At 45.0% G+C, this 27,859-nt stretch overlaps 1 protein-coding gene across 1 annotated transcript in view; it reads right to left on the bottom strand.

Annotated features, from left to right (window-relative positions):
• BACE2 (beta-secretase 2) overlaps positions 1-27,859 on the bottom strand; it is a 79,204-nt gene that overhangs the window by 31,723 nt on the left and 19,622 nt on the right. Inside the window, exons 2-4 of the mRNA XM_075912127.2 lie at positions 16,189-16,277; positions 5,754-5,970; positions 3,839-3,967 (exon numbers count right to left, since the gene is read on the bottom strand). Of these exons, the coding sequence (XP_075768242.2) occupies positions 3,839-3,967; positions 5,754-5,970; positions 16,189-16,277 (435 nt within the window). The remainder of the gene's footprint in view (positions 1-3,838; positions 3,968-5,753; positions 5,971-16,188; positions 16,278-27,859) is intronic.

Below are 27,859 nucleotides of genomic sequence, written 5' to 3'. Positions count from 1 at the left end.
GCAGGGCCTGGGAGAGGGTATGTGCTCAGGAGGGTGTCAAAGGATTTGGGTTGTGTGTGGTAGAACTGGGAGGGGCAGAAGGCAAGGGTGCTAGAGGCAGGCTCCAGCTGGGGGACTTACCAGTAAGACTCCCAGTCAGCACTCCTGGGGGAGTGGTGTTTTCTGTGCTACCTGTTTTTCAAACAGGCCACTCCCATTGGCCAATGGGATTGTGCTGGGTGTGGGAGCAATCATGAAGCATTGCTCCCCTCTCCCTTCCAGGATCATGGTTTGTAAAACACAAATGGCCCAGCAGACGCTTTTCTGAGCAGCGTGGGGGGGCAAGGCAAGCAGGGGAGCCTGCCTGAGGCTCCCTGCTGCCTCCGCAGACTAGATCCAGTGGCTTAGTGGACCAGATCCGGCCTGCAGAGGATGTTTTGCCCAGGCCTGGTCTAGATGCCTCTGATATTAAGATCACCAGGGCTCACCGAACTGCAGCGAACCCTGCTCGCCAGCCGCGCTGTCTGGTGATCTGCACATGCACAGATTACAACCTGGAAGAGCCGGGTTCAGGCAATCTACTCACCACGGGCGAATAGACTGTATGATTTATCGAGCCCTGAAGATCACTGAAAGCTAGAAAACTGATGATATAATAGGGGTCATTAGGACTTATGTATTTTGTAAGAGTTAGTTCTAAGAGGTTAACTAATAGAACAGGAGTGGGCAAAATACAACCAGGCGCCCTGCCCGCCCCGCACCCTGCTCAGAAAAGCAGGCTGAAGGACCACACGTATCTGAACGCTGTGAGCCGAGGGGAAAAGGCTTCACATGCTGCCCCCATACCCAGCACAATCTCGCAGCTCCCATTAGCCAATTTCCAGCTAATAGTAGCTACCGGTCTGAAGAACAGGCAGCGTGCAAAGTACCCCTGTCCCCCTCCCCTCAGGCTTGCAACGTTCAGAGCAGCACACAGGCACCTGCAGCCGGCTGCCCTGAACAGCCTGTGGGGGCATGGAAGGCAGTGACCCTGGCTGAGGAACCTGCTGGGCTGCTGGCCAGGGAGTCACCCAGGTAGGCATCTTCTCAGTCACAGCCTGCCTCTGGCATCCTAGCTCCTCCCTCCCTCCAAGCCTCTGCCCCCCACTTCTGCCCTCTACCCCATGTAACCCAAATCCCTGCCCCCCTCCTGCATCCATACCTCCCTGCTAGACCCCACACCCTAGTCCCAGATCCCACACTCCCTCCTGTACTCTAAGCTCCATCCCAGACCTTGCACCTCCTCCATTAATATCATTGAAGAGTACAGCCCTTAACCACTTACCAAATTCTTGGCATGCCCCCCTCCTCCCAATCAAAAATTTTGGAGCCATTTTGAGAGAGGCTTTTCCTGACCCCAACTTCCCCCCCCCCCACCAATAGATGAGCAACTGGCCACTGCAAGTCTGCTGTTAATTACTCAGTATCATCTCAGAACATAGGTAAATATCTTGATGTCCTAAGCTTACTGCTTCAGTTTGTGAGAGCTTAAATCTAATCAACAGCAATGTTAGACAACAGCATGCTTACTTGCATTACTCCATGATCAGATGGAAATTCCTGCTGATTTATTCCTTACATCACCTGGGGAGATATAGTTAAGTTGCCCTGTTGGGTGTTCTGAAAACGCTGGGTTTCTAATACCTGAGCCATTCTTTTTAAGATGACAAATCTGAGGAACTGTCCTAGATCGAGGCACCATTAGAGATGGTCTTGGAACAAACTGATAAATTAAACTATAATAAAGTCACCAGGATCAGATGGTATTTACCCAAGAGTACTGAAACAACTCAAATGTGAAATTGCAGAACTATTAGCTCTAGTGTGTAAACTATTGCTTAAATCAGCCTAAATACCAGCTGAGTGGACAGTAGCTAATGTAACGCTGATAGTTTAATAGGCTCCAGAGGCCATCTTGGCAACTGTAGGCCAGTAAGCCTAACTTCTGAACCAGGCAAACTGATTGAAACAGAATTATGAGAGACCTAGACAAACACAAGATGTTGGGGAAGAGTCAACACAGCTTTTGTAAAGAGAAATCATGCCTCACCAATCTATTAAAATATTTTAAGAATGTCAGTGAGCATATGGACAAGAGTGGTCCCCTTGTGTCCTGTGATTTTCAATAAGATCTATTGACAAGGTCCCTCACCAAATAACTGCTTAATTTGCTTACGAGACTGGGATAAGAGGGAAGGTCGTCTCCTGAATCAGTATCTGGTTAAGAGACAGAAAATGAAGGGCAGGACTGTGTGTCAGTTTTCATAATGTAGACAGCAGGGTCCCCTAAGGATCTGTGCTGGGACATGTGCTGTTCTACAGAACTATAAGTGATCCAGAAAAAGGGGGTGAACAATGAGGTGGAAAAATTTGCAGCTGAACAAAATTACTCAAGACAAGTCCAAAACAGATTGCAAAAAGCTAACAGGGATTTCAGAAAACTAGGTGACTATGCAACACAATGGCAGATGAAATTCAATGTTGAGAAGTGCAAAGTACTTCGCTAAAAAAAAAGCGAACACATATAAAAAGGACAAATCAAATTTCATTGGGTTTTTCTCCTTTTATGTGTTCACTTTTTTTGATTGTATCCCTTTGGTATATATGGTCATGCCAATTTTCTTCTACATATTTATCTGAGGAAGCGGGTCTGGCCCACGAAAGCTCATCACCTAATAAACCATCTTGTTAGTCTTGAAAGTGCTGCATAGTCCTGTTTTTTGTTTCAGCTAGACTAGACTAACACAGCTATATCTCTAATACTATGGGTTCAAAAAAGAATTAGATATTTAATGAGGGATAGGTCCATTGATGTGTTATCCCTACAATGGCTATTAGCCAATATAGTCAGGGCCTCAACTCCATGCTCTGTGTGTCCTTAGAAAACCTCCAACTACCAGACACTGGGACTAAGGGTGTGTTTACACAACACCCTAAACTCAAAATCAGAGATGAAATTTGCACTATGCAAACTGCGTATCTTATTTCAAAACAGGCTATTTTGAAATTTGGCACATCTACACAGTGTCAAATTTCAAAATAGCGTGCTCTTTCGAGCCATTCCTTATCCTTCGTGCAACGAGGTTTACTGGGATGGCGAAACAGTGCGCCCATTATTTTGAAAAATATTTCGAAATAAGAAGCGGCTTGTGTAGACGCGAGGTAGCTATTTTGGGACACCTCTGGTATCCTGAAATAGCTGTGCAGTGTAGAGATACCCTAAATGACCGGTGGGGGGGGGGGGAGAAAATCACTCAAAAATTTTCCTGTTCTGCTCATTCCTTCTAAAGTATCTGGCACTGGCCACGAGCTATGCGACATGTATGACCATTCTTATGCACAACAGGATCAGATTTTTTTTTGTCATACACATTTCTCAAGTGCATTAACTTACATGTTTGTGAAAAATAAGTAGAGCAAAAATCTGTAAGGAGTAGGAACCAGATTCTGACAGCCTTAAGCACATCAAGTATTACTTTATTCCAAGCATCTCTATTAACTGGAATTACATTACTTGCAGAATAATATACAATTCACCATGATCAGAGATGGTGAATCTGGCCTTAAGTGAAAATGTTAAAGGACAACACTTCTTTCTTACAAGTTTTAGTTAAAAAGACAAAATTTAATATAAAACACAGATGACTCAAAGAAAAAAGAAAAAGAAAAGGGAAGGGTAATAATTTAAATAAAAATGGATGAAAGAATAAAGTGGCACTAACTTTTAGACATTAAAAACAGATCTATGTTTATTAATTTTGGAAGGCGAGAATGTGATTAATTTAGATTATTTTTCCCTTTCAGACTGACAGATACCCACAAGACTACCTCCGTTGGTACCACTTCCAGAAACAGGCATTCCAGCACCACACATCTGCAGAGAGAAAATGTTGGGAATCTTCGCTTGACTCACAAGGGAATCAAAAAAAGTCTCCACAGAACTTGAAGGCTAGAGTACATTTGGGGGAAGAAAAAAAAAAAAAAAAAAAAAAAGAAACAGCAGATAAATGCAGGAGTATTCACACAGATGAAAAACTGCATTAAGAATCATTTTAAAGTTTTTGTAGAAATAAGCAAAAATCAATTGCATAAAATCCCTTTTCACTGGACAAAGATGAATTTCTGACAACTAAGTGATGAACAAACACAACAGATTTAAATAAGTTCATTAAAAGGAAAATGGAAGAGACAGACTTTTGCCATTTCTCTTTCTCTAGATACTTCTTTACACACATTTTTATTCTTGGCCATTGTCACACACATCCAGAACGCATCAGTGAACTGATGATTGCAGTGTCAACTACTGAAAAAGCCTACCATTTTGCTGCTAAAAGCACCCAAGTGCACCCAATTTCTGCAGAACTATTTGCCACAGATTACACTGTGGGTCAGCAGAAGAATTAGGAATCAGTTTTCCCTGCCACTTCTCCATGGTCTAATGGCAGCATTTTAAAGAGGAAACATCCAGAATTTCAGATTTTAAGTCTAATCTTCAATGTCTTTAAGTCTCCTTTGGAAGGGATGGATGATCAAAATGCACTTAATATAATTAACTCTTGGTTTAATAACATATGACATACAATTCATATCTAGAGTGATACCGTGCCCCCTCACTGGCCCGCCACACTTCCTATGAAAGCAGTTAGGATGAGGTGATTTTACATTGAGATATATCATTCCTGCATTTCATGACACTTGGCTATTTGTTTGGCACACAGAATAGTAAGGCCTGATCCTGTGAGCTGAGCACCCTTAGAATTTCACAGCACCAAGGCATCACTAAAGAGAGCAAAATCCTTGTGTGCACTATTTGCCTAATCAGTAGTTTGCAAAGTAGCTTTCTTCCCTGCCTACTACCCCCGGTGACAGTGTATGAGAGTAAGGAAGGCTGAAGTCAATGTAATCACCAACCACTTAAAATAAAGCATTCAAGTTCTGATGGCACCAGATAAAACATTGTATGTTGCAATGGGTAAATTTGAATTTCTGTATTTCTCATTTCATCACTATGAATGTAGATTTAAGGTAGTCTGGGTGGTCTCATTTTCGCCTTCAGATCTCCAGAGCTACTAAAAATTTAAGCGTTTCTATCCAGATCTCCTAACAGTAGAGCTGTATGTGGTTTATAAAAATAAAACTATGCACAGTTTTGTACATTTTTTCTCTTATTTTACCAATATATGTGCCCTGAATCTTAATGGTCTGTTTGGTTTTTATTTTAAATAAAATAAACAACGTGGGGCTTTGCCTAGCACGTGCATTGGCTTCTAAGCAAGCCTAAAGATGCTCACTAATAGCATTTCATGCCCCAGCCTTTTACATATTAGGAGACATGTGGTCTCCTACCAGACTTTACTTACCAGGTGCTGGAGTTTGTTCCAGAGCCAGACCTTCCACCACTAGAAGACTGCTCAGCCCAGATCACTGGCCACCAGATATGCTTAAATCATCGGGGGGGGGGGGGGGGGGGGGGGGGGGGAGGGGAGAGGGAAGACGCGCTAGGGGGAAGGGATAGCTCAATTTAGATTTGTTGCAATCTGCCAAACCTAATAGGCCCCTGGTGGAAGTGGATACCTCTTGCTAAGAGTTTATGGGGGAGGAGGAGGAAAACAAGGATTCTAATATCTTTAAGGGAGTGCTCCATGCCATTTGAAAGCACCTTCCCCCATTAATTACCCAGTCATAATTTTTTGCTTTACTTTAACATGAGAGGTTATGTGGGGAAGGAACCTTACCTTGGCTAAGGCATCATAGGCAAGTCCAAGGATCCCATGCCATTTAACCTCCGGCAAAAAGAAATTCTCCGATTCCAGAATAGTAGCAACGTTGACAGTGTAAGTGCCATTAATTCCCTTTGGAATAGTAATGACGTCAGTGCCAAGCACTCCTACCCAACTTCCTTGAGTATACCGAACAGTGACCTCAGTGCCTTGTGATTTGTATGTACTCGACCTGAAATTGAAATGCCAAGTTAACTGAATGGTTTTAGACAGACACCTCATTAAACATTAACAACAATTTCATTCTGGATAAACAAGGATGTAATTCCTAGTTACATAGCAACAAAACAGTCTGAAATGCACATAACTTAACTGTAATTTAAGGAAGAATGTTTAGATTTAATGGTGACAGATTTACAGGAAAAGGGACAAAAGTTCTGTATAGAATTGGGGCAGAAAAAGTTTAGGAAGAGCAATTAAAAAAAGACAGAAGGGACTATGAATTGTGAAAGGAAGAAAAGGTCAAGTCTATGCAGGGTTTTGGAAACTAAACTAGGTTTATGTTATTGAGCTTGGAGACTGACAAGAAAACAGATGAATTGAGGTAAGGTGAGGTTGATATGGTCCTACTTCCTGAAGAAAGTTTGGGTATTTCATGGCATTACAGCTAGAGGGAAGGGGGGGGGGGGGAGACAGACAAGCGGGCATGGATTGCAAATCAGGTGATATGTGGCTCCTCCGAAAGTTCTGGGAAGGAAGGGAAGGAGCAGGTAAGTGCAGGGCTCCAGTGCATGAGGCGCACATAGGGCAGGAGGGAGAGGGGGAAGAGGGGAGACAGGAGGGCCACAGGCTAGCAGGGGGAGCCCCAGTGGGCTGCTACGACCCACTGGAGGTAAAGGAGGGCCACTCATGCACCCCACCCACTATTCATGGTTGCCCATCCATGCTTTAGCTGTCTCCATCTCCCGCAGCAGGGTGTTCTATATGCAAGCTGGGCTCTCCTGAATCCGGCACTCCTCTAGAGGCGGCCAACAGCACTACAAGTCAATTTCTGTGGGTCAAGAAAGTTCTACATGTACAACATTCATTTTTGCAAAATTCTGCATTGCACAGATAGGGTTGCCAGCTGTCCGGTATCCTACCAGACAGTCCAGCATTTGCACCCTATGCCCGGTTTAAAAAAAAAAATCAGACAATACTGGACACGTGTAGTGTCCGGTATTCTGATTTTTCCAGCTGGGCATTGGACAGAAGCCTGATGTGGGTGGGAGGAGTGGCTGGGACTCCCAGCCACTCCCCCACCCCTGCCAGGCTTCTGTGCAATCACAGGCTCCCAGTACCGATCGCAGCCCTGCCTCCCAGCCTGCGAGTTCCAGCTGGGAGGCGGGGCCCGATTGGGGGCTGCGAGCCTTCAGCTGGTTGCTTCTGGCCTAGGAGTAACGCCTTGGGGAGGAGAAGGAGAAGCCCTGTCCCTGAGTGCTGTTAAAGCAGGGTGTGGAGCCGAAGTCCTGGACAGAAGCCCACAGGTGCTTTGTCGTTGTTTAGGTGCTTTCCATGGGCTCTCAGCTAAAACTGAGCGGGGTAGAATTCCCGCTTCCTTCCACTGGGACACCCAAAGACTTGGCTATGGGGAAGTCACCTTCCTACCCATGGTCACCCAACCCTCCGCTCTGCCACTGTGTTGCCCTGGGGTCTGCCTCTCTTCTTTGGGTAGCAGGCGGCTGCTTTGCAGAGCAGGCTTTGCTGTTAGGGTTGCCAGGTGTCCGGTATTCACATGGACAGTCCGGTATTTTCTCCTCCTGTATGGTAAAAAATTCAGAGAATACTGGACTCCTAAAATGGAGGCAAAAATGCTGGACACCTGCCAATCCTACAAACACTCAGCGCCTGGCCTCCCCTCTGAATCCCAACACCCCCAGCCCTCCGACTCCAGCCCCCATGCTTACCTGGTTCCCCAAAGCTGCTGGCACAAAATGGCTGCCGGCCAAAAGACCTAGGGGAAGCAATGATTTCCCCAGGGTCTTAGTGTTCAACTACACCCCTGTTCCTATTCCTGCACTCATTCTTAAAGGGGAAAAGTCCTATGGCCTAGGTCCGTGGTTTCCAACCAGTCCTGAAGCAGAATTGACTATATGTGAACAAGCCACACACAACCAGACAAATAGCCACACGTGGCTAGTGGTCAGCTTGTTGGAAACAATGGGCGTACGCCATTTAGGACATCAAATTATATGGTTGCAATGGTGCCTTCCACCCCCCCCCCCCCCATAAAATCTATTAATATATGGATATTCTTGGCTTTCAACTTTTAGATGAATTTGTTTGGGGTCTTAGATTGATTATCCTTCGGAATTGGAATATAAAATACACGCCAGCCCCCAACAGATATTTCAGATCAATCTAAGTCTGTAGACCTAGCTAACAAAACTAATTAAAGGTTTTTTAGAAAAGAAACTAGATGGATTTCATTACCAAATAATTTTAAAAAGTAACTTAAATGAAAACTATTTGAAGATTCAACATGAAATATATTAAACCACCCTTCAAGCCAGTTCAAGTAAGTCACTTGTAGAAAAGTAACAAGATACATTCACCAACAAATATTTTTGAACAGCGTAGTGAGATAAATCACTCCATGTGCAAAAAACCTCATCAGGTTTCCATCCATTGCCAGAGAGCCTTCTCACTATCCCTTGTTAACATTGCTGAAAAATGGTAAATTTACACATGAAACGAACAGTAGTTGAATAATTTGAAAAGTTAATAGAAGACTGCCAGAGCACATCTGAATTCCCTAACTGCTGAAGTGATCCAGAATCATATTATCTTGAATACTATCTACTTGCATATTATGCTGCTAGAATGTCTAATTACAATGTTTTGCTTGGCTTGTAGAAAAATGCACTCAGTTGAGCAGGCAATAGAGCATACTTCATGAATAAATCATCATATGGGCATTCTTAGCAGTAACAAACTTTCTTTTTCTAAAACACTGATTGAGTTCAAGGTTTCCTTTAATACCCCATAGTTCCAAATGGTTTTGCTGGAGACTCAAAGGTAGGAAGATAAGTAGCAGTTAAGTATCTATATTGTATCATTTGAATTAAAAGAAGCCACAAAAAACTAAACACACAAGAAATTCAGAATATAGATTCAACTTCTAACATTGCACTGACATATTTTAACTTTTCACACCGTTTTATAACAAAGCACTAATTCTTAGTTCTCTCTTCCCACCCCCGCTTTTTTGCCTCTTTATAAACTGTAGTGAAAGTATGTACTGATATTTAATGAAATAGAAATTGCATGAAATATAACAAAGAAAGGAGAGTTTTGAAATTATTTTTATTTTGTTTTAGAGCAATAAAAACAGTCACCCATCTTTAAACTCTAAACTGCAAACGGGTAGAATCCTGGCCCACTTACATCAATTGTAAAACTCTCCTACCCTTCCGTGGGGTCAGCATTCCACTCATAGTATGTTTATGCTTTTAAAACAAGTGTTTGGAATTAGAAATGTGTGATCTAGCCATGTTGGTATGTTCAAAATGCTTGTGCTACACAAAGACTTGTTATGTTTAGCTAGGTTTTGCTGAATGTTTGTATTCTTTGTATTTCTTCAGCGTCACTTACCTTTTGTAACTCACTTCTGGGAGATAGTTAACAGTTGTGTTTATTTTAATGAACTTTATTACAAGCACAGCAAGAGCAACCTTAAGCCTGGATTTCTTAGATTTCAATGTCAAACTTTTATGCCAGTGTTTAAAAACAAACAAGCAAACACAAACACCCCACCATACAACACATGGACAATTACAACAGTCAAGTGCTTTGTGTGGCACTTCCGGGGGGAAGGGGGGAACAGAGGGAGTTAGGTTTATTTTTAAATGCTCCTAAACCTAGAGAGAAGATGGGTCCCTATACTAAGAAATTCCTGAAGAATAGAAGGGCAAACAAGGATTGCTCCTTCTCATCCCACCCCTCATCTGTTGGCCATGAAGTCTCCTCATAATCACAGTCCCTGCCTGCCAGACTGAGAAAGCAGTCCTGACATTTCCAACATCCTAAAGTTTATACAAAAAGGGAGACTTCAACTTCTGCAAGTACTCAAGAAAGAGGATCATTTGCTACACAGCCTAGCAGGTATTTAGAAATTAGGTCTCTTGTGAGCCTCTGGATGTCTGCAGGCCTGGGGTTGTTTTAAGGCATGCTGTGGCAGGGGCAAGATGGTGTCTAGTTTACTGGAGAACGGGGGTTCAGTAGAGCCCAAAAATATAGGGTAAGAGGAAGATAACTTCCCCCCTTCTACCACTGCTGCCCAGCCCCCATGAAGGGGGCCACAAGCAGTGCTCCCAGCAAGCTGTGTGCTTGGGTGGACACCCAGGAGAGATTCAGTTGTTGCCCAGATGATCAGCAAAGTACCCACAGCCAGCAGGTGTGTGTCTACTGGCAATGCACATCTGCATATGCCTCAGTGCACAAAGTTTATTCTACACATAAATGGAAAAAATTAGAGGGAAACATTGTAACAGTTACAGGCTGGGGACCAACCAGTTAAGTAGTAGTTCTGCAGAAAAGGACCTGGGGGTTACAGTGGATGAGAAGCTGGATATGAGTCAACAGTGAGCCCTTGTAGCCAAGAAGGCAAATGGCATATTAGGTTTCATTAAGAGGAGCATTGCCAGCAGATCCAGAGATGTCATTATTCCCCTTTGGTGAGGCCACATCTGGAGTATTGTGTCCAGTTCTGGGCCCCCCACTACAAAAAGGATGTGGACGCATTGGGGAGGGTCCAGTGCAGGGCAACCAAAATGATTAGGGGGCTGGAGCATATGACCTATGAGGAGAGGCTAAGGGACTTGGGTTTGTTTAGTCTGCAGAAGTGAAGAGTGAGGGGGGGATTTGATAGCAGCCTTCAACTTCCTGAATGGAGGTTCCAAAGAGGATGGAGAAAGGCTGTTCTCAGTAGTGACAGATGGCAGAACAAGGAGCAATGGTCTCAAGTTGTGGTGGGAGAGGTCCAGGTTGGATATTAGGAAAAAGTATTTCACTAGGAGGGTGGTGAAGCACTGGAATGGGTTACCTAGGGAAGTAGTGGAGTCTCCATCCCTAGAGGTGTTTAAGTCTCGGCTTGACAAAGCCCTGGCCGGGTTGATTTAGTTGGAATTGGTCCTGCCTAGAGCAGGGGGCTGGACTTGATGACCTTCTGAGGTCTCTTCCAGTTCTATGATCAACACACACCTTCCTGGCTCTCCCTGCCACTCTCCAGACTCCAAATGAAGACACACTTCCTCCCTTCCTGCTCTACTTTCATCTTTTGGATACTCATCAAGGCCTCCCATAGTCCCCGCCCTATGGTCTTAGGGATGCTCTGTGGGGGCCATGCTACAAAGCTCATAGGTCATCCCCATAATCCTTAACGATTTAGTTGTAACCCCACTTTCACACCTAGGACTTAAGTTTTGGGGGAGGTGGGAAGTTGATTCTCCCACCACAAAACATATCCTGAGAGGAGCAAGTCACTGTTGCTCCCCTAGCTCCCAACTTGACATGCCAAGATAAGCTTAGGACCTGCCCCTACAAAGCAATTAAAATACACAGGGGGACTGGAACTGGCCCCCTACTGCTTAGCCTCTGAAAGCTTTCTGGCCAGGAGGAAGGGTGGTTTCCCCTCATTCTCAGCTCAGGAGCTGGGTGAAATTTTTCAACAAAAACTCTCTCAGCCACTAATGTAGATCTGGGAACATTATTTTTCCCCTAAATTGTTTAATGTCAGTTTTGGTGAGTTATATGGATATGAGAGGGAAAAAAATAATTTTCAAAGAGTCAAAGCCTTTCCTTAGGTATTTTAACACAAAACATTTTGATTCAAAACTACTTTTGGCTTAGAAATTTCCTTCCAATTTAAATACATTTTAAGACATTAAAAATGCTCTAAATCCAGGCAAAAGCCCCTTTTAAGAGTTTACAACTCAGGAACTTGTGTCTAATGCACTTTAAATCTGGCAGTGGAGGGGTGGGGTGCAGGATATCATGCTCTTCCCGGAGTGTAACCTTCCAAATGTTAAGCATTTTTAATGGAAGAGGGGGAGAAGGGTGTGAAGAAGAATGATCTAAAACAGGGATGGGCAATAATTTTTGATGGGGGGGCAGCACTCAAAGATTTTGGAAAGTGGTTGAGGGCCGCACTCTTCCATGATATTAATGGAGGAGGTGTGGGATCTGGGATGGAGATTGGGTGCAGAGAGGAGCATGGGGTAAGGGACTGGGGTGCAGGAGGCAGAACAGAGTCTGGGAGGGAGTTTGGGTAAAGGAGGCGGTTGTGATCTAGGGCAGGAGACTGGAGTGCAAGGGTTTGGGATGTGACCTAGGGTCAGAGGGGATTGTGATCTGGGGCAGGAGATTGGGGTGCCAGATCTGGGAGGGGGTATGAATGCAATAGGAGATAGAGTGTTTGGGTATGTTGAGTGGGGGGAGGGGCAGAGGGTAGAAGCAGGGAGGGATTGGGGTGCCAGAGGCAGGTTGTGGTCAGGAGACTCACCAACCAGCAGCCAAACCAGCCTGCCTCTCTGCCGAGATAAGGCTTGAAGAGCTTAAGATGTTTCCCAGCCAGCCAGCTTGCCTATGTGATTCAGTGAATAACTGAGCCAAGGAGAGGTGGCGTGGTTCTTCTTGGCTGCCTGTTTTTCAAACCAGCAGCTCCCATTGGCCAGTTTCTGCCAGAAACCGACCAATGGGACTGTGCTGGGAGTGGGGGTGGCTCCTGAAGCTTCCCCTCTCCCCTCGAGTTTTGAATCAGAAACGGGGCCTAGCAGCCACGTGTCTGCATGGTGCGTGGGGCTGCAGGGCTGGATCTTGCCCGTGGCCTGTATTTTGCCCAGGCCCAATCTAAAACCTGATTTAGAATAAAAGCTCAGCTGCAACCTCATTTATAGAATGGTAATAGCTGCCCATAAACACTTATATTCTCCTTAGAACCATTATTGAAAGTTCAGATGGCACACAAGGACTCCACTATTAAGAATACCAGGGATTGCACTGAAGGGAAAATTCTGAAATCTCCAGAACTGTCCTATTTCTAAAATATACTGTCAAGTTCTCCACTGGAGTTTCCTGGATAAAGGTCTTATCTGTTGCCATACTTCTGTAGAAATGTAATATTTCCCTCTATCCAAGGTAGGTTCATTGAAGTCATTTTTAAAAAGCCAAACATGAAAAACTAAGTTGTATAAAGAGGAATAAAAAAGGGAAAGGGGCTTTCAGCATCCCTCATCTTCAAAACTGTTTTGGCCACATACTTCAATTAACGATCAATCGTTGGGGTTGGAAAGATTACGTTTCTTACTTTTTTAAAATCTCATAATTATTGTAGTGAGCAGGGATGGCTGCTCACTGACCCCGAGGGGAAGAACCCCTCTCTGAACCTGGGTGGGCTGAGCCGGGTCCTGTCCCTTGAACTCTATGGAAACCAAGGGGTGGAGAAGGGAGGATAAAAGCTCAGCCCAGGAGCTCAGTGAGGGCTCAGCCCCAGGAGCCTGCCCTGAGCGCTCTGCCTCGGGCTTCCTGTAGTCCGCCGCTGGTCAGTTTCAGCAGTGGCTGAATCTGGACACCAGTTCCGACTTACGTACAAATTCAACTTAAGAACAAACCTACAGTCCCTATCTTGTATGTAACCCGGGGACTGCCTTTACACATGAAACAAGTTGATATCGACAGATTATCAAAATTTACAGGGGGGGAAAAACAAACAACCCCCCCCCCACAAAAACAGTAAAAATGCTGCTTCAGGATATTAGTTGATTTAAAGATACATCAAAATAGGTAGTAAGTGACACTGACAATTCACATATTAATGGTTATATCTAACTTTTTGAATCTTGACTTCTATTGTCATTAAATACCCTGTTTCCCACAACTGAAAATTTAAATACAATTAAAATGCATAAGTTTGCACACACATGAAAATAAAACAAAAAATAAACATTGATATCAGTTACTAGAAGATTTACCTGGTATTGCTTGGCTCAATTAATTTTTGCAATAAAATCAAAATATAGATGGCTTCATTCAAATCATTGCTCTGGAGTAGGGCTAAGGAGGAAGGGTTTAGTATGCAGGCAGCCCTGGGGAGAAATAACTACCCCAGCCCTCTCTCACCACCTGACCCCAAGCTGCTTTAGCAGTGCTTCTCATGGCTATTACAATTTCAGGAGGCAGAACTGGGGGGTGGGGGGTGCATTTCCCTCTGCAGGGGCAGATCTAGGTCCATGAGCCCCCTGCATTCCCCAGACAGAGTGAGGAATGCAGCAAACTGCACTTTCCCCTCACTCCCCGACAAAGGGGAACAGCAGGCAATGTCCCCTAGGCAGGAACTGGGGTGGGGTGGGGGGAAGGGATGAGCTTCATTCCCTCCTTCCCTAAAGGGCACCTGATGAAGGTGGGAGGCTCGGGGCTAGAGCAGTACCAGACTGAGGGAGGAAGGGAGGTACAACCCCAGCCAGTGCCTTTCACCTGCCTGGTGATTTGGTCCAGCATATTTCTGTATGGTTTATGAGAAGCAATCCCATTCTGGATGAAAACAGCCAGACCCCGAGATGACAAGGACTGAAGCTATTTCAATTAATCTTGACCTTGTATTTGGTGCAGAGATTCTACAGCATGTGGTATCTTACATGCCAGGTTTAAACACCTCATGCTGCAAGTGGCTTCACTGAAGTCAGTGGAACTAGTGGTGGAGTAAGGAGCTACTCAGCATGAGGAAGAGTAGTAGATGCTGGTGCTGAAAATAAGACACATATGCCACATTCAGCAATTAATGGAAATCGAAGTTAGGGATGCAAGTGAGTAGTCAACTACCCGATAATCTTATCAGGTAGGCGAGTAAACTACTCGCTTCCCCCACTTGCTGCCTCTATATCAGAGGCAGTAGTGGGGGAGGAGCCGGTTCCCACCAGCACCATCTCTGCAGTGCCGCCCCCTCCACCGGATACTTATTTCCCGGTTTCAGGAGGCATGGCTGGGGTGAGAATAGGGAATGCTAGTTAATAAGCACAGGCTCAACATCAAATCACACAACAAGGGGGGTCCTCCCCCTCCCTCTCCGAGCTAGCCACACATGGCATGGATGAGACCGTGCAACACAGGTCTGGATCCTGTGTCCGGGTTAGGCACTATGGAACGCTCCACCCCGGACATTTGCTCGCCTATGATCTCCCCCTCTGCATCCTTCTTTCCTTCCCCCTTCTCTAGCATCCAGCTAATTCCCTTCCCTCACCTGAGCATCAGGTTGGGAAGTTGCAGTGCTTATTTTGTGGCTGGGGATGCTGCTTAGCTCCTGACTCAAGCAGGGGGAAAGTGTCTGGATGCTCTGGGAGGAAAATTTCCTCCTGCCTCTGCCACTCCCACGTAGGTTTATTAATGGCTGCATTGAACAGGACAGTGATCGGCATTTCCTAATGGAAATGGTGCCTGAGTGTCCTGCCAGCTGGGTTCTCCCAGCTCCCCCAGACCTGGTGGGGAGACCGTCATGTGAAATGGCTCCAGCTTGTTTCCCAGAATTGCTCTATTTTCAACACGCACACACAAGCACATGCTGCAAATTACAGTGAACTGCATTAAAAATCAGACCTAGGCGCCCTGAGGTAACTCGGCACCCCCAGAATATGTGGTCCAGCTCTTGCCTCTTAGCCCTTTGCTTGCCAGGCTTTCTTCAATTCCTCACTTGCTGCAAATTTTAAGTTACTTACTCTGCACCTGGCTAACCAAATCCACGTGGGTTGGTTTGTTTGCCCACACTGGGGTGTCAGGAACAAGCCCAATCCCCGCCATTTACTCCCCCCGCTTGAGCTCGCTCACAGCAAAATTTGCACAGAAGTAGAAGATTGCAGTTCAGAAGTTACAGGCAACAAGCAAGGCGGGAGCAGCAGATTTGCGAGTCTGGCGGGTCAGGATCTCACCTACTCCCACCACACATCCCGATCGAGCGGGGATGCTGGGTTTGCATCCACCAGGAGAGATACGTGGAGGGAAGGGCATGGGGTGGCAAGGGAGGCAGAGGCAGCCAAGGGGGGGGGCATGAACCTGCCCCAGTCCTGGGGAGCTTGAACCTTTCTTCTCTGCCTGGCTCTCTAGACAGGGATTTTCCCCGGCAGGTCTCTTGCTCCGCAGAGCTTGCGAGGCAAAGGGGAAATGGACAGGGATGGCGACTGAGGTCTGGGGTGCCGAGTCTGCACCCTGCATCCAGCCACTCCTTTTATTGTTTAGCCTCATTTCTCTTTTCTTGGTACTGCCAGTCCAGGACCGCTGTTAAAACGTGTGGCACCCCAGCTAATTGATTGGTCAATTAACTGATTTGTACATACCTAATGGAAGTTCATCCACCTGATTTGCATATATAGGCCAGTACCCAAGACATTCAACCCCATTCAAAAAGTTTTAAAAAGATACTTACTTCTCAGTATTGAAGTATGATGTTACATCAGGGGTTGGGGCACCTGCGACTGCAAAATTACTGCTTCCAGTGTCAACCAGAATATTTAACTGCAGAATTAGAAAAGAGAGGGGGTTCTGCTGTCATTCATTGGAAACTCAGATGAAAAGAGAAGTATAATCTGAATTTTAGAAATGGAGATGAATATTGCTGGAGAAAAAAATTCAAATATTTATGCCAAAAAAAAAAAAATCACTGTTAGGAAAGAAATGCTGCTGTGACCTTTCATCACATTAGTTCATTACTATAAAATAATTTGATAAACCCACGTGTCTACAAAGGAAGGGAAGGAGGAACAGAGGGGGAACACTGAAAAACTAAGGCTAAATCTACACCAGTTGTTCTCAAACTGAGGTCTGCGGACTACAAGTGGTCCATGGCTCTAGCTCAGTCCCCTTCCTCCCCCTGGTGTTCCGGCCTCAGTCCCCTCAGCAAGGTTGGAGCGCCAGTGCTGGCTTCCCACTGGGGGGGGCTGAGAAAGCACGGAGCCTTGCTGCGCAGTACAGCTTTCAGGGAAGTAACGGAGCCAGAAGTGGCTCTGCATGCCATTGCTCCCCCTCCCCAACATGCTGTCTAGAGGCTTTGCCCATGCTCTCATTGGCTGCAATCCAGCTCATGGGAGCAGCGGGAAGCAGTGCCTGGGAGTGGTAGGCACAAAGGCAAGTAAGTTCCCCCTTCCCATGCTCAGAAGCAGAATCTTCTCTCCTCCCCCCTCCCCCCAGGTACTGCACCTTCCCCGCTGGCCAGACACCCTACCCTGCTCCTGCACCTAACCTTGCATCCAGACCTCGCACCCTCACCGCCTCCTGCACCCTCATTCCTATCCCTTTCACTGGCAGCTCTGCCCCACACACTGAACACCTCATTGTTGTCCCCACCCCAGAGCCAAAGGGGGCCCACAAAATCCACTATCCCTGGTACTCCAGAAAATTAAGTCTAGCCTGTGGGAAGCCCTTAACCTCAGTCCTCCCTGTTCCTTTCCCTCCCACCATGGGGCTGGAGTGCCTTATGTGTCTCAGTTGGGGGCCACATCAGTGAGGGTTGAGGGGTTTGGAGGGCTATTTTTGCAACTTGCGTGGTCCCCAACTGATTTTTCTGTGGGACAGTGACCTCAGACCCAAAAACAGTTCCCCACCCCTCCCATAAATAAAGAAAACATGGGAACCTTTTGTGCTGGGCATAAATAAATATTTTACTTGATTTAAGTTTGATGAACTAATGTGGAAAAGTTAAAGTGCTTAATCTGTATACAGTAATTTAAACTAGTACTAGGGAGCTATGTCCCTCTGCTCGCTATGTTCACCAGCCTCCCCGTCTCTGGGAGTATGCAAGCCCGGCTCCCCCCGCTCCCACCCTGGCTCCTGGGGAGTGGAGGGCTAAGGCTGCAGTCAGCCCTGGCCTCTTGGCCCCCACTCCAGCTGCTGGAGGAGGGCTGGGGCTGAGCCAGCTGGGGCTCTCCCCCAACCACTGAGGACTGTGATCTAGGGAAGGAGGGGATATGGGTGCAGGAGGGGGCAGAGGATTTGGGTATGTGGAGTGGGGGGCAGAGGGTTGGGGTGTCAGAGGCTGGCTCTGGCCAGGAGACTTATCTGGGGTGACTCCCAGCCAGCAGCCCAGCACATTTCTCAGGCTGCCATTCAGCCAGTGCATGTGTGAATAACTACAAGCTAGAGGGGAGATTTGAAAGGTAAATAGCCCAGCAGATGGTTTTCTGAGCAGCATGCAGGTGGGGATGAGGCAAGCAGGCGAGGCAAGCAGGGATCTTGTCTGAGGCTCCCCACTGCGTCTGTGGGCCAGATGCAGTGCCTGGGCCGGACCATATTTTGCCCAGGTCTACATTAGCAAGTGGTGGTCCGCAGAAAGGTTTGCATTGAGCCAGATGGGCCACAGGTCAAAAAGGTGTAGACCAGTAGTTCTCAATTTAAAACATTAACACACTTTAAAGTGGAAGGATGGGCATGGCACAACGCTGGGAGAGACCTCCTCCAGCGCTCTATGTAAACCACCTAAGCAAGGAGCATAGCTCCTGTTACAGGCAGCCTATTTACACTGTCACATCACAGTGCTGTAACTTGCTGCACTCGGGGAAGAGGGAGAGAGGGGTGTTTTACATTCCGAGTGAGAAAGCTGCAGTGCAGTAAAGTGTCAGTGTTAACAAGCCCAAATTCAAGAATTCAATATGTTCAAGTGCTTTCAACAAATACCTTTTAAGGGTAAAATTTCATTCTGAGTTGTTAGTATCCCATCATGTAAACCTCTAGGCAGCCTGTTGCCTGTAGACACACACACTTTGGGTAAAATACCAACCACCAAACAAGAACTATAAATAGCTGCAATCACTATTTGCACCAAGATCACTTGAAAAGCATATCTGCAGTTGGAGCTGACTACAGACTAGATTCTTAAAAACGGTGTGTGGAGGGGGAGAAGGAGGGAGACCAAAGCCTGCACTCTACCTTCAGTCCTAGATGGGGAGAGAAGGGGGGGAGCACTTGGGCTGTGGCCTCCAGCAAGCCTAACAGCCCACGAAAGACCTCATTACAGTTGGTTTGCTACTCGCTTTGGGGTCCTGACCCACAGGTTGAGAACTGCTGGACTAGGATCTTGCAGCCTGGCTCCACCTATGAAGGTCTGCATTTGAATTTCGTTTTACTTCTTGGCTCCTGCTAAATCTTGAAAAAAAAATGATAAAAACGCAGAACAGATAGAAACACTCAGCATTACTCTTGAGTTTGTGTAGTACCTGATTCTGTGGATGGGCACACTTAACTTTAGACACACAAGTAGTCCATAGAACTATATGCCTGCTTAATGGTAAGCACATGTATAAAGATTGTCAGGATCAAGAGCATACACTAATAACCTGGGCTTGAAAATGTGGTCATTGCATAATCAATCAATCCAAATTGACGGGGGAAGTTGAAGGGGGATTCCAAATTTAGTGCAATTCAAATATTACAGGTGTTAGAATTTATGGAATTTTTACCTCAGGACACACTGGTGGTAGAACGAAGTGGAGACAAAGGTTTCCTTTGAATCAAAGATAAAGTAAAAGATTTCAAATACCTACAGCAATAGCAACAGTGCTATCTGGGAATGGGAAGGAAAAGACAGATTGGAAGCAGGACAGAAAGTGGAGAAACAAGCATAAAATATGACGGCAACAGGAACATTAGGATATTCATTAAAAAAAAAAAATCTAAGGTAGAGTTTTGGTCAAGGTATTTCAATTCACAGTTTATCCTGAAATGATCATTTTAGCAGCATCTGACTGGAAATGCTTCAAAACCAGAAATTCTCCAATGTTAACCTCCTAAGAATATCATCATCATTAAATGACCGTATGATTTAACACCTTCACGCCTATATTGGGAGTGCATCTCAATTAACTTTTACTGGGCAATAACTGACAATTCTGTCCTCACTTCCTTGGGTAACTTTCTAGTTTACCTAGCTAATAAAGCAACTTGTGATTCTTGAGTGAAGTGATATTGTACATGCCAGCACCACACAATTCATATTGTACAGGCAGCCAGCACCACACAATTCATGAATCCCTGAATAAAAGCAATGTTACTGCCCACTTTACTAAGCATACAGGATTTATTCTGTCTGGTTCTTAAACAAAGACAAAAATCCCTCAAAATACAAAGAACAGTAGAACACAAAAAGTCGCAAGCCCACTCTAGTATAACTAGCATTCACCAGACAAATTGCTATTCAAATTGACATTCTGAATCTGTATGTTTATGCATAACTAGACACTGACAGCGAATACACACACACACACACACACACACACACACATATTGTAATCTTCACAAAAGATCCAGTGACTAGAAGAACATTTTGGGACAGCTGTAAATTACTGAGTTTTTTTAGATCTGCAATTCTTTTTTGCTTCTTCCCATCTCAAGATGAAAACCCTTTCCACCAGCACCAAAACCTACTTTGCACTGTATGCAGCCCATCAAACATAAATGGCTTGTCTTTCACACTTAAATCCAGGACCATCATTGTTACTGAGTGTGAGTATCCAATACCATCATGTTTTTTCATGAAATGTCAGAGGAAGCTGGAGAAATCCAAGAGCAAAGCAACACAATTGAAAAGAGGTACAACCAAAATATTAAGTTTGCAAGACTAATTAAGTGCAAAGCATTTTTTTTAAAAAAAGACATGCTTGTTTGTGCAGATTTCATGTACAAAGGAAAACCTGAAAGATTTATTTTGTTGCTGTTTCCAACATCTACATTTATATCTATAATAGGTACAAGACTACTTTTTCCTTGGTAGGTCACCTTTAATAGAACTGTAAGACATGCAGTGAACATCTGTAGGGACATTCCAAAAGCAACAACTGAATGAGTGTTCTGGGGACACTTACCAGGGTGCCTTTAAGATTTTTTTAAAAGACTTTTAATACTTTGATTAATATCAATTTTAGAAGCTACAAGCCATTTGATGATTGATTTATTGTCTTTTTTCCATCTGGCAGAACCTCAGTCATCTCTGTCTCTCTCTCATTTGCAAGAGCAAGTGGTGTTACATGGAATAGCGATAATGCCTTAGCTGGGAATCAAATACTCAAAGGTGCAGACATCAGCCATCCCCTCAGGAAACCGTATCCAGCCAATTATTGAGAGTCACAAGTTTCCTATTTTCTTGAAAAGAAGGCACTTATCATTGACGTTTAGATGCTCTGGAACATCAGCAGCACTCTCCCATAGACACATTACCTACCTAGGTCCTAGGAGGCCTTCTTTTACAGTTGAAACCACACTTGCCAGAGTTATCAGTTATTACTTGCTGTTTTTATATTGGGGTCAGTCGTCCATTCCCCACTTTCTACCACATGCATCCCTCACTGGAGCTCTGAATACAAAACTAACCACAATACACATCCATCTCAGAGGAGTAGCCGTGTTTGTATCTGTAGAAACAAGGAGTCCTGTGGCACTCCAGAGGCTGGCTAAACAGACATTAGGGCATAAGCTTTCGTGGGTAAAATCCACTTCAGATGCACTGGCATGAACATAGTCCCAGTACAAACTAATCACAGGTTACTGTGCCCGCCTCATTTCACTGAAACTGCTCCCACCAACAATTAACACAACCTTGCCCTGGTCAAGCCCCAGGTCCTGCACTCTGATCCCATAGACCAGTATTTCTCAAAGTGGGCCACGGGCTCCCCTCAGGACTGGCCCTACCATGAGGCGAACTGAGGTGGCTGCCTCAGGTGCCAGACAAAGGGGGGGGGAAAAGGGTGCCACTAGGACCCAGAGTGTAGAAAATTGTGTCTGCTGCTGGTGTATATGTAGGTGGCAGAGCAGTACCATGAGAGGAGTAAAACAGGAAGGCAGAATTGAGACCTTTCAAAGTTTTGGCCCAAGCAAGGGGGCGTCATTTGGGCTCCCCACCTCAGGTGCCAAAATGTTGTGGGCTGGCTCTGGCTCCCCTTGACCGAAAACAGCAAACCTGAGCCTACGGGAGCCACAAGGCTCCATGGCTATGGACCCTCTAGATAAACAAAGTGGCATGGGCCCACTAGCGGCTTTGCCATCATAGACCACTATGCTGCTTTCAATGCTATTTGTTGAGTAATCCTCATAAAACCACATCTGATCTTTCACACTGAAGTATGGACCATGCAAATAGAGGGGTATGTGTGTGTGTGTGTGCGCGCACACGCTTCTGCCACCAAACTAATGGACCCGATCCTTTTAGCTGCAGCAGCAGAGGTGTTTTCTTTTAGATACAAAGTTCACATATTCACTGTCTTGTGCCCTGTTCTTTACTGAGATGGCAGTGAGGACTGGGGATTCTAAGGAACTTCTTACCTGGAGATAAAATTTAAATTGGGGGCGAAGGGAACCTAAGGCCCAGGGGCTGGATGTGGCTCCTGGCTTGCATGGATCTGGTCCCTGAGGCTCAGGGCTCCCTCCCAGCACTGGGGAGCCTGTGCTCCACCAGGGGGCTGGAGCACATAAACTCTATTAGCCGGGGCCCCCTAGGCTCTGGTGTGTGAGGAGAATGCAGGTATTGTTGTTTTTCCGTTTCTCAGAGGCCATGTCAGGGAGGGTTGTTTTGGGGTTTTCTGCATCTCATTTCTCTCACCTGTGTGCAGCCTCCCCCCCCCCCACCGCCTTGTTTTTCTGTGAGTCAGCAGCCTGTGACTCAAAAGAGGTTCCCCACCCCTGTCCTAAGTGAAGACAGGGCACTTGAGTTTTCACCTGAATTAGTAGGCAAAGTTAAACACATTTAGCTTGACCTGCTAAATTATGGAAAAAACTAAGAACTGGTTTGCACTAGGCTTTTACCTCAATTTAAGAACATGTCTTTCTCTCCCCTCCCATCCCCCCAGTGAAGATACAAAGACCCAAAGACCCATTTAGGAAGGTTGTTCCAGTCACATACTGCTGAAAATCTGTTCTCCCTTGCATTCATGCTTCCTACCTCTCCTATTTCACTTAAGCTTTATAGTCCTCATCTTTTGCTGGAGTGCCCATACAGTAAACTATCAATAATTCAAGGGGGCTATTCCCTTAATATGCATAGAAACTCCAATGCTTGCACAAAATGAGAAGCTATGGTAAATCAGAGTATACTCTGATACATGAAAATCTCATGAGACAGTAAAATCCTACCATAGCTGAAAAACCCCAATCTCTTGTAAGCTTTATTACAAAAGTGAAAAGCAAAATCAGAAGTAATTAGCTAAACAAGAGAAAAAAAGAGTTAGGTTTGTAGTAAGTGATTAGCAGCCAGAAATCGTTTGGATAATGTTCCCCCCTCCCACACACAAATGTTTTTTTTAAAGCTAGTTAATAGATAGGAAAATTAGCAGCCAATTTAAATACTGCCTCACTTAAATACAATGATTCCTAATTATATCATCAACCCATCTGTTAAGAATTGCTTGCAACCATCAAATAGGACAGAAAAGGCACTCTATGTACAATGTTTGCCCACAGTTGTGTGTTATTTATTGACAATGATTTTGCTAGTTGGGTTCTTTTACAATTTCATTTAGGAAAATTAATCATTTTATCATTCTTAAATATTGGCTTTAAAAAAAAAAAGTGTCAGTATTTCTCTTACCTGGAATGAGAACATTTACAAAACAAACAGAAGACTGAGCTTCACTATAAATTTGTTACTTTTGAAGATTTCCTTTTGAAGGTTTATTTCTTTAAATTCAAGTGAATTAGAACAATATTTGGAACAATGCTTAGGTGCAGAACACCTTAGTGTGGTGCACAGCAATCAAAAACATAGCTTTTTTTTGCACATAGAGCAGAGTATACATTTACAGCTAATGCTTTTCAAGTGAGCCTAAAACAAAGTACTGTCCAACTTTGCTAATCTCTCGAGAGGACTGAGACCCTGTTGTGGAACACCACATTTCTGGGCAGTTCCCAGACTACGGTTACGCAGTCACATTATTCTGTTGTATTCTGGAGAAGAACGCAAGGAATGATATACAGTTGTTTCTGACTAGCAGTTATGGCTCCTCGGAATAAGTAGTCCACCAGCTTGACACAACTAACTCTGCAGCACTAGCTAATGAGGTAGGCAACCTGAAGCCCAGCAGTGTTGTGGGCGCGCCCACAAGTCATTTTGTTTACTGTTGCCCATGTGCAGGATTGCCAGATTCTGCTGGTTTCCCTTTGTATAGTTTTTCTCTACCAGTGCTGCTGCTCATCCATCGAGGCCGATGAGGACCACCCAGTGTCATCAGTTTAGTTGCGGGTGGGTTCAGAGATGGCTAATTAGTCCAATCCGAGCCCGAAATTGACGGTTACAGTGGGGACATGAAAGATTGGACTGCCGACTGGAGGAAGAGAAGATACCAGCCCTGGACTTGCGAAGAAGACGTTTCTCTGCAGCATAACACAGTCTCTTTTGTTCGTGGGCTATTGCATCATCATGTATTCGTCTACGCCAGGCGGAACAATCATCAGCAATACTCTCCCAATTTCCAGGATCTGTGTTACAGTTGTTAAGGGAGTCTTTAAATCTCTTCTCTTCTTTTACCTCCAAGAGATTGCTTGCCGTGTTGTAATTCACCATAGAGCATCTTCTTGGGCAATCGATCGGACATGCGCACAACATGGCCAGCCCATCTGAGTTGTGCCTTGCAAAGCATGGTGTGAATGCTTGTCATATTAGCCTGTAGAAGAACATCAGTATCTGGAACTTTATGCTGCCATCTTATCTTCAGCAGTTTCCATAGACAGTTCAGGCGGAAAAGCTGAATCACTCTCTACCAGTATTACTAAAGTGACATGCACATAAAGCAAGGGAATGTGAAGTGAGGCGTGTGCTGATTGGTTCAATGTGGTGGGCATAGTGGTGCTTTGACTGGATGCAGAGAGAGCACATCCTGCAAATTCTAGTTATACAAGTGTGATTTGCTAACTACCCTATCTCAAATAGTTCTGCAGCACTTTAGAGATTAACGAAAAATGTAGATTATATCTCGAGTTTTCATGGGCACAACCCACTCGTTTCATCTGAAGGTGCTGCAGGACTATGTGTTGTTTAAGTTTCAGTTAGGGTAAGTCTACACTGCATTCCTCTTTCGAGAGAGAAATTCAAATGCAGCCAAGCGAAATTGCAAATGAAGCGTGGATTTGAATTTCCCATGTTTCATTTGCATCATCATGTCCGGCCGCTATTTGGAAATACTCTATTTCGAGATAAAAAATGCCATGTAGACGCGGTTATTTTGAAAGTATTTCAAAAGAAGGGGTTTCTTTCAAAATAACCATATCTACACAGCGTTTTCTCTCTCGAAATAGGGTATTTCCAAATAGTGGCTGGACGCGATTACACAAATGAAGCGCAGGAAATTCAAATTCACGCTTCATTTACAATTTCACTCTGCTGCATTTGCATTCCTCTCCCGAAAGAGGAATGCAGTGTAGTCATACCCCCACAGACTAACATGGCTACCTGGGAAACTTTTATCCTCTCTCAGGAGACTGTCTTCATTATAATAGTTTTTGTGACGCACTGATGAAATGAAGGAGGGCCATCATGAGGCCCACTCACTAGCCTAGTTTGCCCATCACTGGGCTAATGTCTCCAAGGAAATAGCTGTCTCTATTGGGTTGGCTCTTACAATGGTTACCAAAGGGAGAAGAAACAGCATGCCATTTCATTTAAGTGAACTAGGACAGTCCCAGGCTAACTGGGTGGGGCAACAGTGGAAGGGCAAGGCAGAAGAGAGACACATGCAAAACAGAAGGAAGGTTTAAAAATGAGGGAGCTAATAAGCCTTGTGAAAAAAAAAAAAGGCATACAAGATAAAAATGGAGCCACAAATGTAAAATTACTCATTACTCAACATATTTTGCTAGATGGGTGGTGCCATATCTTTTACCGGTGTATCACGTTGTTTGGTTAGGCTGCTAAGAGATAGGTGGATAAACACATTTTGCGAGTCAGTGAGTAAGCAACTAAACAACGTGTGGATTAGCACCATAGAGAAACACACAAACATCTGCAGAATGATTGTAGTAAATGCTCTGTAGAATATTTTTTAAAAGAGTAATGGCTTAACATGAGACTTCCCTCAAATTTCTTCTAGTTCTTTACTGAGCTACTACTGTTTATTAGCAAATGATTAACACACAAATGAAGTTTCTACTGCAGTGAGACAGAAGCAAACTCAGAAATAAGTTCTGCTATAGTATTTCACACTTTCCCCCTCAACTAATCATACATCCCTGGTCCTATTGAAGTCAGCGGATTTCTCTTTGTGGTGATTAAGGTTATTTACAACTTTCCTACAATTATGGACTCTGACAACTGCACAGTGCCCCACTGAAATCAGTAAGGCTCTGTCCAGTTCATAGATCTGACCCTGAGAAAGCATGTTGTAGGACTTGAACCTAAGTTCCTTCTCTATACAGTACTAGCCTCTTTCCTTTATTATAAGACAATGAGGGTCATATGGACTAGTCAACCTGTCTTGCTACATGGATTGTGCTTTTTTATAGTTTAGCTTAGCTCATTTTTGCTAGTTTAAAAAAAAAAAATGTTACTGAAACTTCCTAAACTGGCAATAGAAATATGAGCAGATGACTGTGGGATAGATGAACAGTCATTTAGAAAAGAAATATAGGAAATGCATTACATATATTATCATTTTGACAGAGAAGGCAACTACAGTTTAAATAAAATACAATAGTCAGCCAATCAATCGTGGTAACAAAACATCCAGTATTTGTTACTATGCTTTTTCTTATGCCAACCCCTCAAATGTCTATATCTATCCCATATATTTTATTAATATTTTTTAAAATGTTTGGGTGGAAGATGCCTCTACTGACTGTCATGAGTAGAGCTCTATGTGGGTACAAATTGGTATTCACTTTTCCGCAGAGCTCTATTTTCAGGAAATGCAGCTGCTAAAGGAGAAGACTGTGGTGCTGCCACATCCAGGAGCCAGCACCCCCCACTTGCAGCTTGTCCTGGCCAGCTGTGAACCAATGCTGCTCCCAGCCATATCTCCTGTCTGGAACAGTACAACCCTAGTGCTGTGTACAGACAGACACACAGCTAGGAGGAGTTGCTAGTGTGGAGTGCTGGTTCCTGGGAACAACAGCACCACATCCTTCTCATTTGGCCACTGCATTTCCTGGGAGTATAGCCCTACAGACAGAGGAGAAAGTAAAATGATGTGCCATGGTGCTCAGATCCGGCAAGAGCTGGCTGAGCCACAGAAAAGCCAGCAGGGAGCTATTTAAAGAGCTGGCAGAGACTTGGGCTGCAACAGGATAGTATCTGTAAGAAATTTTAAGTTACTTCCCCTGCTGCCTGCATATCAATGGATATCAATTTCTGTCTGAAGGCATCTGTTGTTGTTGGCCTCCGTCGGTCAGTTGACCATGGATGACGTATCCTAGTTCTCGTCTTGGTTCGTGTCGGATTGTCTGGGACAGCGTCGGGGACAGCGTCGTTGGTGGCTGAAAAGGCCAATCCGGGACAGGCATTCTTTGCCGCAGAAGTCGCAGCTGTAGGTGGTTCCCTGGCTGTTGTTGTTGCGTAACTTCCTGCGGGCTCGCTTTTCTTCAGATGCACGCATCATGTTCGTTTCACCTGACTTGAGCTGTGTGGTCAGGGTGCCCCTCCACTTCGGGCGGTCTGCTGCGAGGTCTTCCCAGGACTGCGTGTTTATGTCGATGGCTTTCATGTCCCTCTTCACGACATCTTTAAATCGCAGGTTCGGGCGCCCTGTGGTTCTCTTCCCAGATGCCAGTTCCCCGTAGAGGATGTCCTTTGGGATCCTCCCGTCCTCCATGAGGCGTACACGGCCAAGCCAACGCAGGCGACGTTGTCGGAGCATGGTGTACATGCTGGGGAGGCCGGCTCGAGTCAGAACTTCGAGGTTGGAGACTTTGTCTTGCCAGGTAATGCCCAGGATGCGGCGCAGACCTCGTAGATGGAAGGCGTTCAGTCTCCGCTCTTGTCTCGCGTATGTGGTCCATGTCTCGCTCCCGTACAGCAGGGTGCTGATGACGCAGGCGTTGTACACTGCCATTTTTGTTGCGGTTGTCAGCCTGGGGTTGGTCCACACTCGGGTTGTCAGGCGGGCTAAAGTAGAGGCTGCCTTCCCGATCCT

The sequence above is a fragment of the Pelodiscus sinensis genome, chromosome 1, assembly GCF_052426305.1.
Source record: "Pelodiscus sinensis isolate ZL-2025 chromosome 1, ASM5242630v1, whole genome shotgun sequence".
Lineage (NCBI taxonomy): Eukaryota > Metazoa > Chordata > Testudines > Trionychidae > Pelodiscus > Pelodiscus sinensis.
The sequence above is the reverse complement of the archived record's forward strand: the minus strand, read 5'-3'. Positions and strand labels throughout refer to the sequence as shown.